We start from the raw sequence: 27,577 nt of genomic DNA, 5'->3' as shown, positions 1-27,577 counted from the left end.
ATTTTCTTGCAGAAAATTATTTTTGCATAAAGTACACCAAAAGATGATCAGCTGAATTTGGAGCATTTTAGCTTTCCATAAACTGCTTTCCTTATTAATATTTTTCTATAATGTAATGTGTTGTGAACATTTTCTGGTGGTCAAGGTCAGGAATTAGGCAATTTTACTTCTGTGCCTATATAGCTTTAATCCCCAAACTTCATGACCAGTGTAAATCATAGAATCATACAATGTTTGAGTTTGGAAGGGACCTTAAAGATCATCTAGTTCCAAACCCCTACTATGGGCAGGGACACCTTCCGCTAGACCAGGTTGCTCAAAGCTCCATCCAACCTAGCTTTGAACACTTCCAGAAATAGGACATCCACAGCTTCTAGTGCATCCACACATCCAGGCAACATGTTCCAGTGCCTCATCACCCTCACAGTGTAGAACTTCTTCCTAATATCTAATCTAAATCTACCCTCTTTACATTTAAAGCCATTCCCCCTTGTCCTATCCCTGCATGCCCTTGTAAAAAGTCCTTCTTGTAGTTTTCTTGTAGGCCCCCTTTAGAGAAGTCTGGAAGGCTTAGTCTAAGGTTTCCCTGGAGTCATCTCTTCTCCAGGGTAGACAAGCCAAATTCTCTCAACCTTTCTTCATAGGAAAGGTGTTGTGCTTGAGACTACAAATAGTAGTTAGATAGGATATGCGACATCTTGGTTAACATCACTATTCCCTTTGCAAACATAAATCTACATTCTGATTTAATGATACAAAACCTCATGGCATTGTTTCTCATTGTTTAATACTGCAGTTTTATTAAACTGTTCCTGGGACCATTTTGTATCGAAAATAATTTATGAGAATAAGGCAGATTAAAATGTCAGTAACAGAATTTTTTTAGATGCCAACAGCCTGTGTATAAATAGGCAATGAACTACTAACATTACTAAAAGTCATGTTAACTTGAGTGACAAAAATGAGGTTTAGGCTGTACTGTATTAAATTTTCATATAACGGTCATAACTTTGGCATATTTATAAGCCTACATTAGCAAAGAATAGAATAATCTTTTCTGCAAATGAGGAAAATATTATTTCCCCATCATTTTAAAAAATAGAGCAGTATTAATAATAAAAAGTGATTTTAGACCTCCAGATCTATGTTCTATCACTGTTTTATTTTATCTTCTTTATTGAAACACTGATTCAGATGAAGGATTATATGAAACCCCATGGCTTGGAGGCAGAAATTTAAATATAAGTGTATACATGGGGAAAAACAAAAAGAATCTGAGCTAACATCTGAGTTCAACATCTTTGATTTAATGTTTAGATCACAAGGGGCAGATATGAATAACCAGGCTGATGCATATTAAACTAGTTGGAACTATTTTTAAGTCAATGGTTTTGTTCCTGCTGTACTCATTAGAGGAAGAGACTAACTGATCTCATGGCCTTTAGAATGATTTGCAAAACACTTTAAATTAGCATAGCTTAAAATAGAAAATCTGGAAAAGAATTACGTAAAGAGTTTCATATAAGACAAGTAAGAAGTAATGAAGGGAAAAGAATAAATCATTCAGCATGAATTGGAAAGAGTAGGAAAAATTGAGGTGCTTCTCTTACATTAAATGATTGTATTGTATGAAAACAAAGAAGAGAAACCAGACCAGAAGAAAATTAATTTGTGGGGTTTATGGAATATTTCGTATCATCTACATTAATTTAATGAGGCAGCCAACTAAATAGAGAAGTAATTAAAAAAATAGGTCAGAGGGGTTACACATTTCAGAGTTTTAGATGCAGCTGTGGTAACAGACATCAGGAGGCAAATGTGAATGTGGTTGTGGATGCCTACACCAGACATTGTATTAAAATGAGGAAACAATGAGACAAAATACAGCAAGGAATGACCTAATCATATTCCATCAGTACATCAGGCAGTGGTTAGGATTTCCTGGTAATCAGTGTGAAGATGAGAGAGATTTTTTATGTAAAAGTAACTCTTAAATGTTAATTCATTTGACTATGTAACTGTTAAGAAAAAGGTCAGGGCAAAGTGGAAGAGTTTAATAAACAGTGGAATTGTAACAAAGCTATAAATCCTTTAGACATGGGGAAAAAAAAAAAGAAAGGAAAATTACAACAGGCAATAATCATAGGAAAATGCATCAGGTTTTAAACACTTTTTGAAAACCCTTTGGAAAGAAGCAAAAGATAGGAGTTCATTGTGTGCAAATGGCCATCCCTAAGCGTTCAGCACTTTTCAGACATTCAATATTGAAGTTACAGGCATTTTGGTTTTATGCAAGACAGCAATTTTTGTGTTAAAGTGTTAGATGAGGGAATAGGATAGCAAAACAGGCACAGATATTTGCATTTTAGTAAAAACTGTTATGTAAAACTGGCTCATTAGTAAATATTTGTATATTCATGTGATGATATATAAAGGGTTGTAGGTTTGAGAATAACAGAATGTATTCTGAAGAGTATCAATGTTGATTACACAAACACTTATCCCCTGCAACTGGAGGAACCCAACCTGGCAGGAGGATATAAAGAACTTAGTCATATCTTAATTTGATACTTAAGACTGTCTTTTAAAATAATTTCCAAATAGAGTAAATGACAATACATGCACAAGTGTAATATGCATAAATGCAGTTTTAGAGGTGTCCATATCTTTAAAAGTTAGCATTTAAAAAGTGATTATTTGGGTTATGTTTATTGATTTTTTGTCATAAAATGGTTTTCTTTGTTTTGAATAGGGAGGCCTACCTGCAATTGCGCGCTGGGTTTTACAGGACCAAACTGCAATCAGACGGTCTGTGAGCATTTTTGCCAAAACGGAGGGACCTGCAGTGTCACTGCAGGGAACCAACCCCTTTGCAACTGCTTGCCTGAGTACACAGGAGACAGATGTCAGTATTGTAAGTAATCTCCACAAACTATTAAATCTGGATTTTTTTATGAAAGTTCTAAAAAAATGGAAGTTCAACATGAGTAGAATGATTTTTTAAATTTCTTTTTTTTTTTTTTTTTGGCATACATTGCTAAACTTAGCTCCAAAATTATTCATACTGACAAAGGAGTGTAATCTGATCTTTGAATATATTTCTGCAATATCCATCTACATGTGTAGGTGAAGAAGGAGCATTTTTAGGAGTTATTCATTATTTTCATGTGTACAATGGAGCTGTACAAGAAAGCTGACTTTGTCAGTAAAAATGAGACAATTGTGTTAAAATTTTCTACTTCAACATATTTGTTATGTTGGTGAAATACCTAAACATAGTGAATTGATGTAGTTGGTTAAAGAATTTCTCTAGTACCCCTTATCTTTGCAGACCAACACGTCTATTACTTTCACTTCTATTTCTAACCCCAGTAAGCAGTATATTGACAACTACTTTGAATTTCACACCTCTATATTTCTTCATCCTGTTCCATCAGTGATCACCTTGAGTATGGTTTCTGCCCCATCCTGATAATGAAAGTCAGGATTTCTTAGTAGTATTCTTCTTTCATTCTCAAGATTCTATCCTCTGCAGCTGAAGTTCTCCTAGTTCTTCATTACAATGACCCATCACTCTTCTCACTGAGATAGTTATTCAAAAGTTTCCATGCCTTCAGAAAAGTTCTTCTCACTTTTTAGAATTTTCTTTAATTTTTTACTTCTTTTACAGAGAAGGAGAAAAAGAAGATTATCAACCAATAGGCCTTCTGTTCTTACGCCATTTACCTTTCTTTTCTCTCCATGCTTTCTCTTCATGTCGATCACTATTATTTTTTTTCAGTAATTCAAGACGTTTGAACATAATCCTGAGTTTCTTCTTTTGGCCACTGATTTAAAAATTACAGTTTGTCTTCCTCATATCTCTTCAATATGATGATTCACTAGCAACCACACAGCTGCTTGCTACCTGCCCCCCCCCCCCAATCTTCCTTCCCCCACTCTCAGAGGGATGGGGAGGAGATCGAAAGAATTTAACTCCCACAGGCTGAGATAAGAACAGCCCAGTAACTAAGGTGTAACACAAACCACTACTCCTACCACCAATAATAATAATGATAAGGGAAATAACAAGGGAAGAGAATACAACCGCTCACCACCTGCTGACCGATACCCAGCCTGACCTGAGCAGCAATCTAACCCTTCCAGCTAACTGCCCCCAGTTCTACATCCTGGGCATGACGTGCTGTGGTATGGAATGCCTCTTTGGCTAGTTTGTGTCAGGTGCCCTGTCTCTGCTTCCTCCCGGCTTCCCCTCCTCCCTGGCAGAGCCTGAGACTCACAAAGCCCTTGGTTGGAGTAAACATTACTGAGCAACAACTAAAAACACTGGTATTATCAGTGTTGTTCCCAGGCTGAAAGTCAAAACCACAGCACTGCACCAGCTACTAAGAAGGAGAAAAATGACTGCTACTGCTGAACCTAGGACACAACCCTAACCTAAACCTGAATATTTTTCTGAGATCATAATTGTATTTTAATCTTATTTTTGCTATTCCTGTTTTTGCTTTGACTATAACACTCTGTCATGCTGCTTGTTATAGAATAGAATAGTAAATGTAAAAGCCATCATCTCTTTTGTACGTAATTCAGTGAATATGATGAAGAAGGCTAGATTTTAGCAAAATAGAAACAAAATCAGCTAATATAAATATCTGGTTTAGAATTATCTACAAGATGCAAAAAGTATTTAGTTTTGTGGTCTGTCTGTCAAACAAGGAAAGGGTTAGTGTATCTTAAATAGGATTTGTAGTGAAGTAAACTGAATGTATAGGTTGGGAGACTGTGAAATATATTGACACCTTTGAATGGAAAACCACCCATAATTATGATTCTCTCATAATTGTGATTCTTTTGGTATTAAACAAACTGCATAGATCCACAAATAACTGTCTGCAGACTCAACTGGGCATTTGAAAACAGTATAGTACGTAAATCATGCAGAGGCACACAGATTAAGAAAAAATATTTACTTGAGGATTATCCAAAACAAACAAAAAAATTGTTCCTACTTGAATGCTCCTGCAAAAATTTTATTTATTTATTTATTTGAAAAATTAATTTAAATTTAAATTTGGAGGGGGGTAGGTTTTGTAAACATTATGGGTTATTTTTTTATGTATTAATAGAACTTAATGAAATTTTAATATGTGGATAAATTAATACAAAAATTGTTTCAAAATACTGTTTCCATTTCAGTTTAGCATAGTGCTGCTAATGGTAATGTGAATGAATCAGAAGGTTCTTATTCAGCCGTGTCCCTTTAGATATGTTAACATTGCTCTGCTTTTCTTGTCAGTAGTCTTTATAATATGTGGGATGATGCCATAAATGGTTAGACATCTAGAAGGAAAAAAAAAATCTCTTATGAGTTTATCCTTCTGTTTAACTTCACAGGACTACATCATTTAATATATTATGTGTCTGTTTATGTAGTATTCTCGATTATTGTAGTTGCCAGTGAGCCACCAGCTTAATTTATCATTTTGGTTTTATTAAAGTGCCTTTTAAAACAGAAAAGTGAGGGGTTTTTTATGATAATCCTTAATGTCTTTTAGTAATTAGGTTTCATGTTGCTTGCAGACGTTTGCCACCATTATTGTGTGAATTCTGAATCATGTACCATTTCTGATGATGGAAGTGTAGAATGTGTCTGTCCAGTACGATTTGAAGGTCCAAAATGTGAAGTGGATAAGTGTATCAGATGTCATGGGGGACACTGCATAATAAACAAGGACAGTAATGACATAGTATGCAAGTAAGTCAGGGTGTGTGTGTGTGATTGTGTTCAAAATCATACATTTAATAGCAATTATATTGCATTATCCTTTCAATCTCTTACACAGTGGCTAGCTCCTGAACTGGTCACATCAGAACAGTTCCTTTTCTTGGTGACTCCCCATGCAAAACCCTCTGGTTCCTACTGTTTTGAACCAACTTTTGAAGCACTTTTCACTAGGGGAAGCATAATGTAGCAAGGTACTGAATGGGTCTTCACTTGGAAAAACTGAAATCTTTTAAGTTAACAGCCAAGTTTTACCAGACTCTCGAAATTCATTCATTCTGTATTGCCTATGATAGTGATTGAGATAGATTTTATGACAATGAAAACGTGTAGTAAGATGTACTTCTATATTGCTGAGTGATTATTTTGTATAATTCATTTTCATAAAAGGAAGGAGAAAAAATATTTTTTGTAATACGCTTGTTGTCTGTGCTGGCTTTTCAAAGTGGAAGCCTAGAATTCTTGCAATCAGTAGATCTTACACACATCACAAAATCACTGTTTTAGTATATAGATAATTATAAAGGAATTCACCAGATTAATAAAATACTGATTGTTATTTGTTTGGGGTTTTTTAACCATCGCAGTTGCACTAATGGAAAGATTGCTTCTACCTGTCAGTTGTGTGATGGCTACTGTTACAATGGCGGTACATGTCAACTGGATCCAGAGACAAATATACCTGTCTGTCTGTGAGTATCCTGAATTGATCGTTAAAGTATTTGTGTGCCAAAAAATAACAAAATTATTAGGCATGTGCCTGTATTTTTTATCTCTCCAGGATGTATAATGGGCTGATTGTAGTCATAACTTACTATATTTTTTCTAGATAGTTCTATGACCTATAATTCGTTTACCTTTTTTGCAATATGTTGTATACTGAAAGATATAACTAAGGTATGTATTTTGATGCATATAGATGCAAAGATACATCTTTTAAGACTTATCGTAATTTCAGGCCAGATCTAAAGCCTATATAGGCATTTGTTCCAGAATAGAATATGGAGGTGCAGGATGGCTTATTGCCTTGCTTTTCATAGAATCATAGAATAGTTAGGGTTGGAAAGGACTTTAAGATCATCTAGTTCCAACCCCCCTGCCATGGGCAGGGGCATGTCACGCTAAAGCATGCCACCCAAGGCCTCATCCATCCTGGCATTGAACACCGCCAAGGATGGAGCTTTCACAACCTCCCTGTCTTTTCTCCTATAAAGATGGTCAGAGAAGGGGGCAATACACTCCTGATGGCTAGGAAATAGGAAGAATAATGTCCGTGTTAATTTCCATTATGGGTCTGAGGATATGCTTACATATCTCGTGTTTCTGCCCTAACCTTCACACTGCTCACAGTAGCTTGGCTGATCCGGAGTAAGATTGCTCTCTTTTTGCAACATGGTTGAAAGAATATTTCAGGATGCTTTTCTTAAACCCAGACATCAAATACCAAAGGAAATGTGATTCTGTAGTCTACACACACTGAAATACCATTTTAAGAGGTAGAAAAGTGTACATTCTAGTCCTTTCTTGAGAGCTATGGTGTGTCTTCTTTTCCAGCTGCTAAATATAAAATGCAGAAGTAGCCATTGTAGCAAGAAATTAATTTCTTTCCTGCTCTCAGTTACACTGAGCTACCTAGTCATAATCCTTGTTGTTTTGGTTTTTTTTGTTTTTTTTTACTTTTGCCTAATAAACATTATGATCTTTTCTGCACTGCTGAAAAGCTTCATTGTTGAATAGTCTTCCACTTCTCAGAAAAACCTGGAGATCAGAACATCCTCCAGGAAGACTTGACGTGTTGGAAGAGAGAGTTAGACTCGAGTGTCTCATTTCCAGGGTCACATAAGTAAGTTATTGTCCAAAGGGATCTGGCATTACAACTTTGTAAATACAGATACAGCCATCCCTCATTTTGTTGGTGTGTATGAGGTAGGTGATTTTGAAAGAGAGTGCTTGTTGCATTCACACTCTTAGGGAAGTTAGAGAAATGCACAGATTTTAAAGTATGACCACTGTAAGGTCGGACCAACTTTTCCTCCCTGTGAGAGCTGAAGCACTTCTGAATGTGCAAAGGGGCAAAACTGTAGGAGCTATACTACTGTAAAGAAGTTGTCAATAGATGTTTGCAGCTTTGAGGTTAGAGACAGTTGAATGCAGTTCTGCATGGTAGTCCTTATACAGCTGAAAATGCTTTCATCGCCTATGTCTCTTTTTCATTATTATTTTGATCCAGCCCTTTTTACCTGTTCTTTGAATCTCCTTAAATGTCTTTAGTTGATGACTAGAGGGACTTAAAAATCTCAGCAAAAGGAGAATGTCACAGATATAATATATGAAGTGCAAAGATGATGACTAAGCCTGGTGATTCATTTGTTTAAACATCTAGAATGGCTGTTTTGGAAGCTTGTGATTTTTCCTTTTTCTTTATAAAACTGCCATATTCTTTTTCAAAGTCATATGGAACACCATAGATCTCAAGGTAAAAAAAAAGTTTAATACCTTAATTTGTGGGTTTACAATACATAAATGTTGCAGCATACACAAACACTCTTAACAATGCTAAGAAAAAGGTCATGAACATATTTAAGTCTTTTGCAATCTGGATCAATCAATACAAATGTATAGTACATTTAACCAATAATGCTTCATTAAGAACATTAGATTCCTGAATCCTCAGTTAGTATAGGCACATTGTTTTATGAATGATGAGCGAACTTTTCAGTATAGTCAGATTGAACCTTCTGTAAAAAAGAGTGTTAATTTTGTTATCTGTGGGTGTGTGCCTGTGTATGTGTGTGTGTCTTGCCATTATATATAATGCATTTAAAATATGTTCAGCAAAAGGCAGAATATTTATATAGGTCTATTTTACTGAAATTCTGCAGATGCTCTTTGGGGTTTAAAAATCAGCGCTGTGACCAGAAAGTGAACCCTTGTGATTACTACTGTCAGAATGAGGGAATTTGCACTTTAACCGCGTTTAATGAACCGAGATGCAAGTAGGTTTAACCTTCCACTTAATGCCGCACACTCTGTGACATCATTTCAGGCCACAGTTCATTGGTTCAAGTCATGCACATTTGCATACATTTCGCAATATATCCTTAATCTGGGGGCTCATTTCTATAATACACACTTACCCTTTGATAGTTGCATTGATGAGTATATTTAAACATACTTTTGGAGTATTGGCATCATTGGAGGAAGAAATAAAGAGCTTTACTTTTAATAAGTGAATTGAAAAAACTGAAAATGCCGCTTGGTTTTTATTGTTCACATTTTAAGATATTTTACCAAGTTAATCCTACATAGCATAGAGTTTAGCAACATGTTTGGTAGTCCAAACCTGACTTCCTATTTCTTATCTGTACTGGAAAAGGAACAGAAGAGCTACTTAGGTACCACTTCAGGAGTTAAGCTTATATTCATAAGTCTCGTTATCTTTATAGAAATAATGCTGTAAAATAGAAATTGTTAACAAAAAATGCGAGCTACACCATAACTTTGACTTCTTCTCTGATAAAAATATGGTATGAAATAGATCTATTTGTAGGCTATATTTCTCTAAAGGATTTTAGGCTTATTTCCTAAAGAGAAAATTTTATCCCCATCAGGGAAAGAAATAAGTGTAGTCTTTGAAAATGAGAGATGTGAAATAGCAGTCTGATGAACATAGCTTTACTCAACAATTGTGATGTAAAAGTCAGAAGTGGAATCAAGATCCAAGGACCTAGACTTGGGGTAAAAAACTTGAAGAGCTTTAATCTTATCTAAATGTGTGGTTTATGAAAATATGAAATGCTCTGTGTGTGTGATGTGGTTGTCTGGTTGGTAGCAATGGCAGTGACTAGGCATGGTGAATAATCATCTATTTTTTAAAAAAAGGTTATCACAATTCCTTTGTCAGCGTTCTCAAGCAATGAAACAATGACTTGAGCTATTATAAATCCATTGGAAACGAGATAAGTGTTCTGACTACTACTTTTTAAACTTTGAAGAGTATGAAGTGGGTTTGTATGGGACATGGTTGTTTGGAACAATGTCTATCTCTGTGTATCATACAGGGATTTTCAGAATAATGAAACGAACAACTTGTTGCTTCGTATAAGGTCATGTATTGCAAGTGACTTTCCTCCTTTTTATCTAACATGATCTCTAGAAGGTAAGAGTGCAGAATTTCTTGTGATACATTCTAATAGGTAAAATAGTCTAAAACTACAGCATAGAGAATCACTTCTGAATTTACTTGCACAATTCCTAAGTATGTGTTAACCATTTAAACATTTTTTTAATATTTATGGATTTTTACATAAAAATACATAAAAATAATTGTGTGGAGGTTTTTCTCAATAAGAAATTTTTAGCCAATAAGGCTTAATTTCTGTTTCACCTGGAGCCAAGACTGACATATACTGACAGTAAGATTTCAGCACAGAATTGAATTAGGAATTTTCTCAGTAGCATTGATATTTGGATTTGTGGCATTGCCTGTCCTCATGTGATCTTTTGATCTGGATTAACTATATTTACTGTCAAAATGAAACAAGTATTAAACTGAAGGATTTAAAATCTTATTTGAATCTCTTACTTAGTCTTTGAATTGATGACATGAATTTTAACCTCAGAGTTTCTGTGTGAGGCCAGATGCCAACAATGGCAAGAATTCATAGGTTTTCCAGGCCCAGTGATCCTTTCTTCCTACTTTTCTAACTGCATAATTGAATGAAGCATGGAGGTGGATTGTTAGAATAGGAACTGTGCTGAAAGGCTGTGCTGCTAAACATTTCTTCCAGATAGATGAAGTTATGTTTTTCCTTCAGACATATTTCAAGCCACTGCCCAGGACATGCATTGGTCAAAGTTTGGGCTCGTCTGTAGAAAGTAATGAAACAGGCTTCCAAAATCTAAGGAAGTGTATTAGCTTTCTAGGACAAAGTGAGACTCTTCCTTTCTGTCTGAAAGATAGAATTACACAAAAATGAAAAAGAAAGAAAAGGGCTTGAAGAAGACAGAACAAAAAGGAAAAGATGGCCTTGTGCAGGAGTAGTATTAGTCTCCATTTCTTCCTTTCAAAAAGTGAAATGCTGATACCCAAAGGAGACTATTTGTTGATGATAGCTGTAGTTCCTCCCTGTGAGAAGGTTGTCTTCCACAGAAAAGATGAACAAGGAATTGCAACATTTTGAACATAGTGATTAACTTATTTATTTACTTGTTTGTTGTTACTTTGACAGTATCCCCCATACTGCTTTTATTACACTTGTGCTAAACAGTAGAGTGAATAGTCCAAGCTCAAGTAAAAAGAAAAGCAGCAAAGCACATCAGTAATATAATGCCTTTCAGCAGAAATGAATCTTCCTTTTGCTTTCATCTTGCAGAGTTATTTGAATGTAGTTTGGGATTCTATTTATTTTTTTAATTAAATCTATTGTAAGGTGGAAAAGAAACAGAAGAAAAGGTGGTAAAGAAAAATTAAATTCAAATTTCTCTTCAGTGTGAGGAAGCATTTGGGGTAAAATGAGAACAGAAGTTGAAGTGAAACTTTAGTAGAAAATTAATTTCTTCACATGCAGAATATAAGCACAGGTAGAACTAGTGTTTCTGTTGTCTCTTTAGGCTGATTGTTAGGTTATTACGGCCACCACTTTTTGTTAAGAGAATCTTCCAAACTGTTTCTTTACAAAGCAAAGGTGGCTTAGAGAAAAGGAAAGAGAAGCAAATAGTTGTTTGATGCATTTGAAGACAGTTACAGTGATAGAGAGGAAGAAGTGTAACTCTGTATGTCTCAGTTTTCCTTGCCAGTCTCAGTTCAAGGTCCAGTTGTTCCCTATATCTTGTGGTTTTCTGGTGCCAAATTAGTTCTTAACTGGAGCTTGTTTATAATTTTATAATTTTTATCAACCTGATACTGGTAAATAGAAGACATCAGGAAGGAGTGAAATAATCCCATTCTCCATGAGACTCGTGTCAGGGAACAGGAAACTCAAGGTTTTTTTCTAAAAGTTCTGCTCCTGTGTTAGGAAAAAGGCTTTATCCTTCCAGCCTGCATATGTGGCCATGCTATGTATGAGGTCTGTCTTTAGTCCCTAAGAGGCACATACGTAAAGGCTAACATATATTTTAACCAGTCTCTAATTCATCAGTGGCTGATTTTTAGAAGAAATAGGAAATGGCTGAGTTTATTGTCATTCAGCAGGAGCTCCTGTCTCTCTCACAGTCAAATCAGTTGAGAATGCTAACTTTTTACATAATCAAGTCCTTATTATTATTCAGTAAAGACAATAGAGAATAAGGTTTATCTGTTCTAAAGGGCAATCCTAAAGCCATAATTACACAGAGGAACTATAAGCCTGTAAGAACATGCTCTCCTTTTATCAACCTGTACTGTTAGGTTCCACTTCTATTTTATCTTCCTATCTCAAGGGTTTTATTTTGAACTTTTTCTAAACTTGAATGTGCTAAATATTAGGTGCACATTAGAAATAGAACTTGTGCCTTTCAGCTAGCCAGTTTAGGAATGAATTGCAGTCTTTCTATGTCTATAAGCCATCTAAAAAGGAAGGTTTTGTGAAGTTGGTCTCTAGTTTCAAAGAACGCTTTGTCAGGTTTTAAAAGATACAGAATATACTGTGATACAGAATATACTGTGATTCATCTTTGGAGATAAGGTCCTACACAATATAGATTATTAATTCTTAGCATTATTTTTAGTAATATAAAGAACATTCCTCCCCCTCGTCATTATTGTCCTTCTTGCTCAGTAAGAAAGGCTGTGGGACAATTTAATATCAGAACGTTAGTATTTGAGGTACTGACCTTTTCTGAAAAATGTACAACTGAACATATCTTTTAAAGAAATATTGTTTTACAGATAGTTACTGTCTTTTAAGCATTCACATACAAAGTTTTTTAAGGATATATTCAGTACTACTCACTAATGGTCTGGGGGCGATGTGTATAAGACTAGAAGCATATGAGAGATGTCTGAATTGCTCCAGTAACTTAACAAATCCATTGAAAACAAAGTGAACAGGATAGCAGATTCAGATGGGAAATAATCTGAGTGCTTTTTGTTTCACAAACTGTCAGTTCCATCTATTCTATCAGTCTGTCATTTGCTTTAATAATTACATTTGCCTCTCTGTTTCCTTCTCACTTACTACTTAACTGCATATACATTCATGCCAGAGAACCAGGGTTTAGGGATAGATTATACCTTGTTTGATACCAATGAAGAAAGTTGGAAAAAATTTAAACCTTCAAGTACACAAGATTGTCACTGATTGTTACATATGCAGTGCTGTATCAATTTCTTCACTACAAAATATCGCCCTTTCTCACCTTTGCTTCTTTTATATCTTCACCATAAGTACAGGTTGTCATAATTCCATCTTTTTATTTGTATTCCTGTGATTATTTGCATGTGCTCATAGATGTGGTCTAGTGTATTATTATTAGCAGCACCTGCAAATAAATGTGATCAAGTCATAACCTCCTTACACTAGGCATTTTAGAAATACAATGAAGAATAGTTCTGTTACAAATTTACAGTCAAAACCAGTAGAAAATATAAATCATATTGATCTTATCTAAAGCCAACTAAATTTATAGAGAGCTTTTAAATGTTCCAGTGAGCTTTTGAGCAATGCTGCATGACTATGGCTGAGAACTTTAAGGTGAGACAAGGTTATATTGTGATGGCTAATTAAGAGGATAGTAATTTATTCCTTCTTAGGTTATTTTCTGCATAGAGCTGTGTGCAGTGCAGTGTGTCTACAGTTCAGAGCCTCTGTTTCCTAGGTGTCCCCAGAAAGAGAAATTCAGAGGACAATGTACAGTGTTAAATTAGTTGCCTGAGACTAGCTGTGTTGACTGTTCAGAGGACTTCAAGTTGTGTGTGTTGTATTTCTACATCAGTTCTTCTATAATGAAGAATACGTCATCCTGCATAGTTAATTGCTCACAGTAAACAGATGCATGACTTCAAAAGCAGATTAGACAGATATCAGTGGTCTTGCAGATTAATTAAAAGGCTCATAATACAATAGCTTGAAAGAAAGTGTAAGTTTGGTAACAGAGGAAACTGAAAAGTGAAGGATACAGAAAAAATAAATTATTTCATTTCTAAACTGAGAATTTTGGTGGAGTAATAAGGATTAAAGACAGTAGGGAACAAATGGGGAGAGAACAAGTCATGGAACTGCTCTAAAAGTGGTAAGAAGAATCTTTAACTTGCAAGTGGAGGCATGAATAAATTAGGAACAATAATTCCTGCAGGAGTGAAATAAGTAAGAGAGATTTTCTTGCCAGCTTCATTTCCAGTGTCTGTGTGGTACACAAGCATGTACGCATGTGTGCGTGTTTGTCATGGGATTTTTTAAGGAAAAGAGTATGTTCTTCTTGATGGAGGAACTTCCCTGCAGCTCATATTCCTGTGAGGCTATACCTTACTCATGACATTCCTTTTGTGTTGAGAATATCTTCAAATATGAACAGTTTCTATGTAAGTACATGTATGACTTGTACAGATGCTGTAAGTACATGCAAGTTCATAAGTGGATGTAAAACTCATAGCAAACCTCCATAGGTTTTATATATATATATATATATATACGTATATCCATGGTACAGCTGTGAACAAGAAAGAGATTTTACCATGCAATCCCCTGACTGGCACTTGCTGAAGGTTGATTAGAAAAACCCACTGCAGCATAGAGCAATTGGAGCATTGAGAAGACTGTCTAGAAGGCAATTGTAACCATGACAGGCAATATATCTTGCCATAAATGTTTTCCATATGATTTCCTGGTGTATTTAATGAGCTCCCCAAGTTTTATTACAACAGGAGTGTCACAATATTATGTTAGTTCTATGAGAGCTTTCTTTTTCAACTAGAAATACCTTTGTTATAAATGTCTTGAATTTGAACATAGTCAGCAGGTTTTAACTTTATATTATAAAGATCTCTCATTCAGTTTGTATCTCAAACTAGGAATAGTTCAAGAATTAAATGCACATACTTTTGAAGAATGTTTGTCAAAGAAAGAGATGAGAAAACCCTACAAAAGAGGAGTATAAAAATTTTTCATTGAATATTTACCAGCTAGGCTGTAATGCAGATATCCTTTGATCAAGAGTTTAAAATTGTTTTGATAAAACTTGCATACTAGCTGCGATTGTACATCACTGCTTACTTTGCCTCTGAGAAGGAGAGAAAAGCAGTTTGTCATATACCTATTGATCCAGCCATGTCTCTTTTTTTTTTTTTTTACCATTTCAGTCTCTTCTTTTCCTTTTGCTTTGTTGCTGTCTGTATTTTCAGCTACAGTAGCAGTCATCCAGACATGTTTCATTTTATATATATTTACTCTATGTTAATATTAATACTTGTATAGCATATGTACTGTACACATATTGCTGATAGCATGGTGTATAATGACCCTCAATTACTTCTTTTTCTCACCTTGGGATAATAGAGATTGAGTTGTGGATGATGACTTGTATATAGTAATGTAATGCTAAAATTAAAAATCATGTTTATAGTCACATTTTATTTTTTCATTTATGTTGTAACTAAATTTAAGGTTGTTTGGGTTCCTTAAAAGTAATTTTCATTTTGCCTGGTTTTGAATTATGCTGTTTTCCTATTCTTTATTTGTTGATTGCAAGGTTATCTGTATTTCTTTTTTAAGGAATGTTGTAAAGTTTCAATCAAATTTTTTCACTTCATTTTCCTTATAAAGATAGCAAGTGATGCTCATTAGAAAAAAATACTAAAATGTGGTCTGTTTATGTATAAAATAATTGTGGAAAAGTTATTGTTATTATTTGAAAATAAATAGGCCCTACCATGTAGGAGAAGATACTAGATGTGCTATTGATCAAAGTTAGGGTGTTTTTTTTGGACTTCCATTGTTATGAAAGTTCTTTGTATATTTGAAGTTTTACCGTGGGTATAACTGTATAATATCAGCTCCCTGTAGGAAGAAAGCATGTTTCCAAAAGTACTGCTAAATTTAATATAAGGAGTATTTTAGTGATTTGGTTTAGCGCAAAGATTTTGTCGTTCTGTGTCATCCTACAGATTTTTTTGAGGAAAAGGGGATTATGTTGATTTCTGTCTTTCAGTGCAAATTAGTACAGATACTAAATAACTATAATCCAGATGTTCTTTTCTCCTGTCTTACAAATAGTTGTAATGGTAATGATGTGTTCCAGTGAGATTTTGGTGTAAGTGTTCATAAAATAGTGAGGCTGGATATTTTCATTAAGATGTTTTTCTATGTATTACTGTCTGTGCTGTGACTAAAAAGAAAAGCAAAGTTAGGAAATTACTTTGTATAATGAAGAAATATCATTTGTAGGTAAGAAACATTTTCAATTCCCCTTCCACCTCTATTTTCTAACGGCTGTTTCACAGATTCTGTTATACTTCTAGACTAATCTTGCAATGCTGCCTTCTGTCATTTTTTTTATACATACTGGTGTATTGAGTTGTCTGCAAAAGCACTTTTAACTCCTTATTGTGCCTCCTATATGATATTTTTATGACAATGCATGTAGGAAAAAAGGAAAAAAAAATTAAAAAATCAAAAAATTACACACTGCTTCTTCACTATTTTTTCTGTTTGTTCAGACATTTCATAGTCAACTGGTTCCTTTTGTTCAAGTGCCCAGGTAATTGAGTTTCGAGTGTTTCAGTACACTGATATGTAAGGGTTGTACAAAAATAAAGGAGAGAGACATTTTCTCTCATGAATAAGTTCTGTAACAACAGCATGATCAGTCTCTGGAATGTAAACATCTTCATTCTAAGTATTCCTCATTACAAGTGGGACACCTTTCTCATTTTGATTTCAAATATTTTAAATGTCTCTCTTTTTAATATTGTTTCCTCAAATAAATAATTCCTGTCACACTGGCATTCGGCGTCTCAGAACATGTTTCCCTAGCAATGTCTTTCTAAATGTGGAACTAAACTGTAATAGAGAAAGCTGTAGCATAGTTTTATTAATGACCTTGGCAGCAGACAATATACAACCTTTATTTATTACATTCATTTTCAGGTTTTTTTTTGGCATTTTCTGTGATATTGTTGCTCTTTGATCTGTTCACCAGTTCCTGTTGGAGAACTGGAGATTTTCACCATGTTTGCTGTAGTGCCTTGCACCATTCAGCTGACTCCAACCTGTCCTTCACTGTCAATCTCCCTATCTGTTTCCATCTGTATTTGTTTATGTGTAGCTCAGAGTAGGCATTATCACGGTTCTTCTTGTTCACAGTTCTTGACAGTGTGAATGTCCTCAATAAAACCAGTGTCTTTTTGTGGTTCTGCTTCAGTAACACATATTTGTTTGCTTGTACTGCAAATTTCTTGTATCTGACCATGCAACTATTGGCAAAGGTACAGAATGAAAGTTCCTGCTACCAAATGATTTGGAAAGGTACAAAATGCTGTGCATCAGATTGAACCAAAAGTCAATTCCCGTGATAGGTACTGTTATTACTAAGAAGATTTTATGTCTACAGTATCTGAAGACAATTGAAACTGGTTAAGTCTTGCTCATTTCCAGTGTTCCTTCTTGAACAGTTAGTTGTCCATGTCCCAAGCCTCTCATTCATATGCCTGCTCATGGCTAATTTTCTGTGTCAAATTCCCTTGCAGACAGCATACCTTTCCCCTGGGCTTTATTTCTTGTTCTGTTCTGTCTTCCCAAGACACATCTTTACCAGCATGCTGAACCATCAAAGGGCAATCATTTTACCTTTAAGGACAGAAGGAAATGACTGCCATCCTGTCAGCTTCAGTCCCTCATGTGTTTATATGAGACAGCAGGCATTTGGAAAAAATGAAGTGGCAACTAGCTATCACATTTTTGAGACTTATGCCTCTGAAGTTTTTCAATATTGCTGACTTTTACACTTAAAATGCCAAAATAGGTAAAAAACTTAGAATATTCTTACCTTAATCTGCTCCTCCGTTTACTACATGTATAGCTCTAGGATTTCTTTCTTCACCAGCTGTTATGGTGTCATTATCTGCCGTAAGATTTAGCAGAGCATAATTGTACATTTTACACAATTTTCTCATAAGCTTATGTTTGCATGCTTCATAGTGATTCTTTTGCTGGTCATGCTATCCTATATTCTTTAAACTGTTTTAAGACAGATTTATAGTAATGGTACTCTTACACAGCAGAAGTGTTTGAAACCTTCAATATAAGGATTTGGGTACAAAGCTAAGGTATGTGTAGCAGTCAAAGAAATCTTTCCCTTTCAATACTGTAGTATTAGATGAAAATTGCCTCTCATAGCAAGCTTTAATCATATGAGCTGAATCCCCACAGCAATCACGCAGAACTTCCAGAAAGAAATATAAAGACTTTATTTCATGGTTGCCACATGCCAAGAGTTTGGATCCCTGTAGAATATTCTAAGTATAAAGATCTATGGTGTTTCTCTATAAGAATGGAGATATTTATTTTGCAGCCATATGCTGAATAATGGTCTTTGAAAAAATAAGTTCCTTGAAGAGTATCTCAGTGAAGTATGCTGTCAGTGTAATCATTTTCATTTGATATAATTGTTAAAAAGAGATTGTAAAAAAAATGGAACAGATGCATCTTCTAAAGCAGGAGTGGAAATGTCAATTGGATTCAGTTTTGAAATACATAAAATCATATAGATACAATCAGTGTGTGAAACTAGTAAGTAGTTTTCTTTGCAGTGAGAAAATTTAAGTGTGTATTTACCATGTTTAAGTAAACAAATTTATTTTAATAAACATGAAGAGCCTGTTATACTACAACTTATCTATTGCATGAAAAATAATGAATTAACTGTCAATTAATTAACATGTTTTTAAAGACCATCTGTGCTCTACCTCTGTCTCACTTTGATGACCTTTATAACATAACTTACCAAAAAATAAAATCAGTCCCCCCCAGAAAAATTAAAACTTAATATGAAACCCAGTAAAGAATTTTATCTGAATCATTATAGAATCATAGAATAGCTTGGGTTGGAAGGGATCTTAAAGATCATCTAGCTCAAACCCTCCTGCCATGGACAGGGACACCTTCCATTAGAGTATTGGATTGTGCTGGCATAGGATTAGGAGCAAAAAGAGAAACTAACCATTCTTCTGCAGTGATCTGCAAAGACAAGAGAGAGTCCAAAGCATCACCAGCAAAGTTGGATAGGGCTCTCCTGTAGGAATTCCACAATTTTGTCTGGAATATTTTGCATCTTTCCAAAACTTTTGGTATTATGGAACAATGTCAGTTGTTAAGCATGTCCACCTCTGCAATTTGTTAAAGCTTTAGAAAGGCATCAGGAAACTGTAGTTCTTAGAGCTGCAATGCAGTATGCTGCTCTATTTCATTTTCCTAAAGATAACCCATGTTGAAATTCATAAATAATTCAAAAACACTTAGAAAAATATGATTCATTGCACAATATGCAACAGGAGAGATGAAAAGTGACTACTTCCTGCTGCTCCAAAAAGGAGAATTTGAGGTTCTATGGTAAACTTAATCATATTTACAGCAAGATGAATAAGTGATTGATTTTCATTGAGATATTTGTTTCCATTTTTTGACAGATTTGCTGAGTCTGCATACTTGGACTCCTTGTGTTTGCTTGTATTCATGGAGAGCATTCTGAATCCCAATTGAAGAAACATTCCAATATTGATATTCCTACAAGGAAATTATAGCAGAATAACTGTGTACCCATCCAGGCATCTGGTTCATGAAGTGTACATTCAGAATATAAACAGTATTCAGGGCACTCTGAAGCCAGTAGATACTCCTGTCCCTTCAGGACAGCTCTTTATGCTTTAACTCTCTCACCTACTTACACACACATATGTATTTTTTCAAATACAAGCCTAGTTATATAGTTCAGAATTGAAAAAGATAAAGCCATCAAAATGTAGAATTTTCAGGAAAGTGTTTTAATCTGAAAGCAAAGGGGAATTATAGCCTTATTCAGAGCAATGAGGGACAGCAGAACTTTGGAAGGAGCCATTTGGCATGGATGCTGCAGTTTACTAGATGCATGCAGTAGTTTATGTCCAGTCAGGTATGCTTTGTGGATATGGATGTGACTGTACAAAGCTGTACTTTCAAACTAAAAATGTACTCAGAATGTTGTAAGTGCCATGGCAGAGTACTGCTGACTCCTTCCATGAAGCTTATTGTTTATTTGGTAGAATCACTGTTGTCATTCTCATAGCCCTTGCGAAGATGCTGATGGTCTTTTTAATAGTTTAGCGTGTTAATAGCTGACTTCTATTGGATCCTTCTAGATGTTCAGCCAACTGGTCAGGCACACAGTGTGAGAGGCCAGCTCCCAAAAGCAGCAAGTCTGACAATATCAATACAAGTAAGTACTTCAAATAACTGCAGTTGCTTGTCAAATTTGGCTTGGTTTAGAAATTTCAATCTGATAATAGTTTAGAATGTGAGTTTGTGTCATGAAATGTGCTGGTTTGCCTGTATTTATTAAAAAAAAAAAAAAAAGAAAAAAAACCAAAACAAACACAAACCCCCCACAACTGTAAATGCAGGGGTGTCTCAACTTTTTGATTGGCATTCAGTGTTTCATGAGGTGGTTTGGATGCAAGCCATAAACTATACACTCACTGGTTCAAGGGATAACCTGCACTTTTCTTAAAGAAAGTGTATCAAGCGGCAAGTGCTTGGTGATATTACTGCTGTGCAGAGACCTAGCATGGGATTTCTGACCATTTTAGTCCTACTGAAAGCATCAAAAATAGAATTGTAAGTAGTTCATAACTTTTGTATTGGCTGTCTGCAAAGGTTTGGATTTTACCTACTGTGAAAATCATCCAGAAAGTAAGAATAGCTTCAGTCATATTTTTCTTTTAAACATGTCTGTAAGCATTAAAGGATGGTATTGTTACACTATTGGCAGTTTAAAGTGGACAAGGTTTCCTGTGGTGCATAGAGTATGCTGGTGGTACCCTATATGTCTCTTGGTCGCATTTAACCCAACTGGAGCAATAAAATGAATCACCTTCTATTCAGGCCAGCTTGATGCTTAGATGAAATTTTCCTAGTGATCCAGATAAGTGAAAGAACACAAGCTGGAGATGGGCAAAAAAGCAGCCAGAACCTAGTCAGTATTTCATGTTGTGGGAATATCTCCTACGTTCCTACGATTTGGGAAATAGGTGTTCATCTTGTGCCTGCTCCTACAGGACCGGCCTACACCATGGGCACTAGATGGCAATTAATCTATGATGGGCTGTTGGTCATTTTTTTTCTTGAATGTTTACCTGCCAAGACAAAATGAACTGGTGTTCTTTTGGTGTTTTGGTTTGTTGGTTTGGTTTTGGGTTTTGTTTTGTTTTTTTTTTTCCTTGGAGGGAGGGTTGTCTTTTAAGTTAGAACTTCATCTACTCATTTACCAAATGTTATCTTAAAATAGCATTGCTGTAATGTCATTTACGTACTGAATCTTCATAAGCTGGAGTGAACTTGTAATGCTTCAAGTTTTTATTTAGTAGTACTTTGTTTCAGGCCACCGACAACCTGACTTGGCTTTCAAGAAGCCTTCAGGCAGAATTCAAGGCATCTTTTTCAATCCTTTATTTAGACTGTGTTTAATGTAGGACAGAGACTGCCAACAGCTTATTTTTTTAACAAGTCAGTAACTGTGAAAAATAGTGGAAAACCACCAGTGAAGGATTGTGATATCTAAGGAAAGGCAGGTCATTTCATATTGACTTTATACTGAAGACCTGCAGTTTATAAGTGCCATTTTTTTTATAATATAAAATTATTTGTTACATTTATTTCTTTATTGCCAGATGCTTACATTAAAGCTGAGAAACTCTTAGAGGGGTACAATTGCTGACCTTATTTTTGCAGGTAGTGTAATTTCAGAAGTTATCTGCCAAAATGTTAAGCCTGTTTTCTTCTTCCCTGTTCCCTCTTCTCCTTTAGCATCACTGTCTGATCTGTGCAGTATTTCTGCTACATTAAGCATTATTGTAGTTTCCTTGATTGCCTATATCATCATAACAAAATTATTGGCTCCTGAGTGCAATGCACTAAAATGCAGGAATGCACCAACCATCTAGAAATGTATATTGCTTATTACTTTTCATTTTCCCACAAATAAAAGTGATAAATACATATAAATGCTAATAATGGAATTCTTTAATCACAGGTATGCCTACTGAATATTTTAAATTAATAGTTCTGTGACTTAAATATATTACTGAAGATGATGGTGATAGTTAAAGTCAGTGGCCATGCCACTCCTGATTTCTCAGCAATTCCACATACCTTCGTATGGTATCACTGCAAATGATAGCAGCATGTTACTTATTTTATTATTAGTCCAAAGTATATTGGTATCCAGAAGGAGAAAGATCCTGATTTGTTGATAAAAATACTGGTGTGTACACCATTATCTATAATGATTTCTTTTTTACTATTCATAAACATTAAAATTTCAAATCAGTGAAGCTCATCACATGAAATTGCACTTGTTGGTAAGGGGATTTTTTTTTTTAATAATAATTTAACCGTTTTACACATGTGAAGAAATTATTACATATAGCCATGAGTATTCAATGATATTTCTTTTTCCTGGTTTAGGAAGCATTGCAATCATTGTTCCTCTTGTTTTACTGGTGACTTTGATCACTACTCTGGTAATTGGATTATTTCTTTGCAAAAGGAAACGAAGGTAAGTAGTTTTATATTGATATATGAACTAAAAAAGTAAATCTTTAAAGTATGTGCATCTTTTCACTATAAAAAGTTCACTTCATGTATGTTGAGGAGAGATTTTTGAAAAACATTGCAACAAACAGCCCCAAACTTGTTTGTGGATGCAGTGACTTAGTAATGTTTTGTGTCTATTATTTATACCTGTATTCCACATACACTAGATAAGAAAATGTAGTTTTGTTCTTATCCAGTTTGTTCAAACTTGTCAAGGCTATATAAGTGTTAATAATTTTAAACAGAGACTTAGTGAACTTAGTAAACAGAATTAATGTATTTCATTGGAATCAGAATCAAAGAAATAACTTGAAAAGTCACTGGCTTCTTTTGTGTGTGTGTGTGTTTATGCATTATAGGACAAAAACTATAAGAAGACAACCCATTATAAATGGAGGAATCAATGTAGAAATTGGCAATCCATCATACAACATGTATGAAGTGGGCCATGATCACAGTGAAGGTGGTCTTTTAGCCTCAGATTTTACTCTAAATGCTGAAAAGGTAATTTTTTTTTCTTTTTCTGGTCGCAAAACCATTACTTATTTTATGTCTTGCAAAGGTTTTGACATTTTTTAATGTAATTAGTAGAAACATAAAATAAAGACATTTAGATTTAGTTAATGAATATAAAGGTGGGTTAGATTTCATTAGAGTAAATGTCGTGTATATCAACAGCTGTTTTGCAGTCTGATGCATCCTGATGGACATTTTTCCCAGTGTCTGTATTTTTCCAAAGTAGAGTTAGAGCTAAATGGTGAAATGTGGTTTTTGTCATAGGCACAATGACTTAAATTGCCAAACTACAACCTATTGTTTTAGTCTAGTTGCAAATACTGAATGGAAATATGTTATTGTACAGTCTACCGTTTGAAGTGTGAAGGGGTGTATGCATACGTATGAGGCTAACTTATTTCATATATGAAAACTTCTAAAGGCATAAAGAATTCAGAGTCCTGACTGGATAGATAGATAAATTAAATGTTTACTCAAAGCTAGTAAGTATTATCATTTTCTTGTAAAAGATGCTGTCACTTCTGCAGCACCACTCTTCAGTGATTGAACTCCCTGAGTGATGTGACATGGGATGAACAGAGTAATGCTGCGATATCTTTCCTAGAGCTCTGTAATCAGACATACACCAAAGGGCAGCCATCATTCTGTAGCATTTCTGACAAAGCAATAAGCGGATTACTGATAGCACTAGGAATAGCATTGCTGAATCACACAGTCAGTGTGCTGAATACAAGAAGTAAGCTGAAAATGGAGTTACTCAATGGAGGAAGAGTAACTGAACCAATGCTTATTGTGAAGTCTGGCTCTAATCCTTACTGGAAAATGATTTTAAAATGCTGAAATTTATTCTTCTATTAAATGTAAGAATTTTTCATGCTGAAAAATACCTGTAACTAGATCTTTTTTTTTTTTTTTTTTAATTCTTGATCACTCTAAAATAAGGTTTTTAATCAATGCACTGTTTGTTTAACAGTGTTGATAAGTACACAGGAAAAATGCTTTATCAGCACAGAAACTAAAATTTTCTGTTTATACAGGCCAGATACATAGGGGGAGGGCCCACTGCATTCAAGCTTCCCCACACAGCTCCATCAATCTACTTAAACTCTGACTTGAAAGGACCACTGTCAACAGGGGTGAGAAATGATGAATCAAATCCATTTCATTCCACCACAGCCCCTTTCTAAAGAAAGTTTGTCTTTAGTTTTTTAAATAAGAGGCATTTTCTGTGTGGTTTTAGTTTTGGTTTTCTTCTTTTAATGGAGAGAAGAATGACAGTCATTAATACTCTTTCTCTTTGAAATAAAGGGTTCCTCTCTGCATCCAGAATTTCACCTGTAATCATGATTGTAGCATGATCTAAAGCTGCAAATTAGTCGCTGCAAATGAATGCAAAATCTGTAACCAATGTGGTGCTTTTCCATGGCATTATTTAAGTTTACCATAACATTCACGGCCATGTATATTGATACATTTGTAATTTATATGTAATTACAGGCATTTAGTAAAGTTTGTCAAAGTGGAAGAAATTCCCAAATAAATGAAAGCAAGTGCTTTTATTTTAAAGAAACTTGATACAAACTAAAATGAACAATTTCCTTTAATATTTGCAGTGCATTTTTTTGATTGTTGAGTCTTCAATCAATTTTTATTATTTACTTTAAAACATCACATTTTGACTACAATTTAGCATGATCACAGATGTTTGCAAACATTGAAATTTAAAGTATTAAAAAGGGGCATCAATATGACATTTCTTTTCATGTGCTTCAATATATATATATTCATCTTTTGTGCCATTTGCATTCTTGCATGGTTGAAATATGCTGTATTTGAAAGTTTAACAATTTGTATAGGGTATGAAAGTTAGAATATATGCCCATTTCTAGCATTAACTCTTTCTGTTATTAGAAGTCACTTAAGTTACTTTCTGTAGCTCCTGCAATATACTGTTATTACCCACTGAAAGAGGTATCATGAGACAGAGCCTACTATTACATATAATTTTAATAACTCTATAAGGCACTATATAGATGCCAAGTGTCTCTCTTCTGTTGTGGTTATTATCCTTAATAATGATTGTCAATGAAATAAGAAGTCCTATCAATTGAAATAAAACTAAATTTCTGTTTTCCTGAATTTCTGATTATAATCATTACAACAAATCTAACGATCTCTAATTCAGTTGGGACAGACAGGTATCACTGAGTGTTTGCTCTCATAAATTACTACAGCAGTTGATTGAATATTTAATGTTTCATTAATACAAAAGATTATTTTTTTAAATGTGACTCATCTTTTCCTTTTTTCCTGCCTCCATTCCAGGGAGGTATGAAACTAACTTGTAACTAACTGAGTAGCTGCTGTAGGTAGCAAACCTAAGGAATATCTGAATCCTGGGCCCAGAAACATTATTGATCAACAGAGAAAGGAAGAACTAGATTCTAGACATCATTCATTCCTTGTTGCCCAGGATGTACTGAGAATATTTGCAAGTCAAGAAAACCTACCCATTTTTGGTTTGGGTACTTTAAAGTTTAGCCACTTCTTATGTACACCAAACTAATTTACCCACTTTGTAGCTTGTGTTCCACTCAGTATGTGTGTGAACAAAGCTGTGCTGTTTTGTTAGTTGGAAGAAAGGAAGATTTTGAATACAGGATGTCTTTTCCAGTTATTATAAGTAAAAAGCTGAACATCTAGTTGGATAGCAAACGTCTTCTAGGAGACTATAAAGGCACAAAGGATGAAGAAATTAGCATGAGTGACAGGAGAGTAAGATTTCATTCATGTTATATACATCCTTCTGTGCTGTCATACTCAGGAGATTTCTCATATACTGAAGTACTTTGCAGAATTAAAAATGGACTTGTCCTGTACTGAAGTTACGTTAATTTCAATAGATTTTTTTGTAAAAGTCCAAACTACCAAAATGGTTGAGAAAATATTTCTCAATCTGTAACTACTATGATATATTAACAATTATGCTGGTTTATTATTAAAGTTAAATTTACATTATGGAAGTATTTAATTTTTGGTCAAATCATGTTGTATATTTGGGCCACAGAATTCGAAAACATGGTCAGCTATTGATGGGATGCTGATGTCTTAGAACAGGTAATATATGGAAACTGTCATTTGCAGTTTTCTGCTGTTAAACTTTTCACATAGTCTCACAGTGCACCTTCTCTATAAACTTCTTCATACCTATTCTGAAATCTTCCCGTGTAATAAGGTGGACAAGTCAACATCAGAGACATTTTTCAAGGTTTTTGTCTTAATTTTCGTCATTGTTTTTTATGGTTTGAATATCATAATATTCTGCATGTCATGTCATTGATTCTTTTAATAGCATGTCTCATCCTGAATTTAGTTTTTAACTAAATAATTAACTCATCAGGTTTTCAGCAGTCCAGGTATCTATTAAATATGGTCAATTATATTTTACATGTACTTGGTCTTGCTTTAACAAACCCATTTCCATTTCCATAAATTTTTATTTTGGTTTAATCTGACTGCTCTAATTTATGCTTAATTTCCCTGCAGCCACCAAATTATGCCAATCCAGTATATGCAAAGTTATATATGGATGGACAAAACTGTCGAAACTCCTTAGCAAGTGTTGATGAAAGAAGAGAACTCCTTCCAAAGAAAATAGATATTGGGATAAGGGAGACTGTGGCATAATCTGCTGTTACCTTTTATACTCTGTATAAATGTATAAAATGTAAGGATTACTTTTCTATGTACCAACAGTATTATAATTGTTTCAGCATCAGCATTACCTCTGTTTTTTGTTTGGTTGATTGTTTTCTGGGTTTTTCTTTTGCTGATGACTTTTGACTGACCATTTGTAAGGTATTTTTATGAAAAAGAAACTGCACTACGGTACAATTTACAACAATGCTGCTGAAATAACACACCTTTGAATTTGTTAAAATTGCAAACAACATATTTGTTTGTAGCGTGAAAATGAGCAATCTATTTTCTATGAACTTTTTTGGTTCTACTTAATTGATGAAGATGATATCTGCACTTTTTCATTATGTAGTCTGGAAACTGTAGTACAGTGTGTAATTTTGTTTACTTTAAATGGTGAAAGAATGATTGAATAGTCTACTCTCTTCTTTGTGCCCGTTAGAATTTCTCTTCAGATCCTGGTAAAGCTAGATAACTTTTCACAAACAAACATAACTTGCTTTTAAATTAGGTTTAGGTTGCCAAGAAGTAAGCACGACTATAGAAATGAAACATCTAATGATCTGCATGAACACAATGATTATGTTTCAGAAATTCAGTGACTGTACATGATATACTAAACATATATACCATGTAAACAAGCTTTGTATTTATTAAAACCTTATAGAACATAGTAACGGTATATCTTGGAAGCTGAAACCTTACTTGCTGTGGGACAAAGCATATGAACACCAACAGTCCTGTAGGACAGTAGACACCTTAGAGCACAAGAGGGCATTGCCTACACATGTATTATATGTTTATTCACTTAATCATACTC

General features: G+C 34.5%; 1 protein-coding gene across 1 annotated transcript in view; it reads left to right on the top strand.

Moving 5' to 3' along the window:
- Window positions 1–26,745, top strand: part of LRP1B (LDL receptor related protein 1B) — a gene marked incomplete at both ends in the record, with an annotated part of 775,176 nt that extends 748,431 nt beyond the window's left edge. The window contains 8 exons of the mRNA XM_080621164.1: window positions 2,753–2,914; window positions 5,581–5,755; window positions 6,370–6,474; window positions 20,091–20,167; window positions 22,414–22,504; window positions 22,902–23,046; window positions 24,096–24,194; window positions 26,605–26,745. Coding sequence (XP_080477290.1) covers window positions 2,753–2,914; window positions 5,581–5,755; window positions 6,370–6,474; window positions 20,091–20,167; window positions 22,414–22,504; window positions 22,902–23,046; window positions 24,096–24,194; window positions 26,605–26,745 — 995 coding nt within the window. The remainder of the gene's footprint in view (window positions 1–2,752; window positions 2,915–5,580; window positions 5,756–6,369; window positions 6,475–20,090; window positions 20,168–22,413; window positions 22,505–22,901; window positions 23,047–24,095; window positions 24,195–26,604) is intronic.
- Window positions 26,746–27,577: the final 832 nt, after the last annotated feature.

This window comes from Psittacula echo (genome assembly GCF_963264785.1).
Source record: "Psittacula echo genome assembly, chromosome: 6".
NCBI lineage: Eukaryota > Metazoa > Chordata > Aves > Psittaciformes > Psittacidae > Psittacula > Psittacula echo.
Note: the sequence above shows the minus strand (reverse complement) of the source record. Positions and strands in the feature narration are given on the sequence as shown.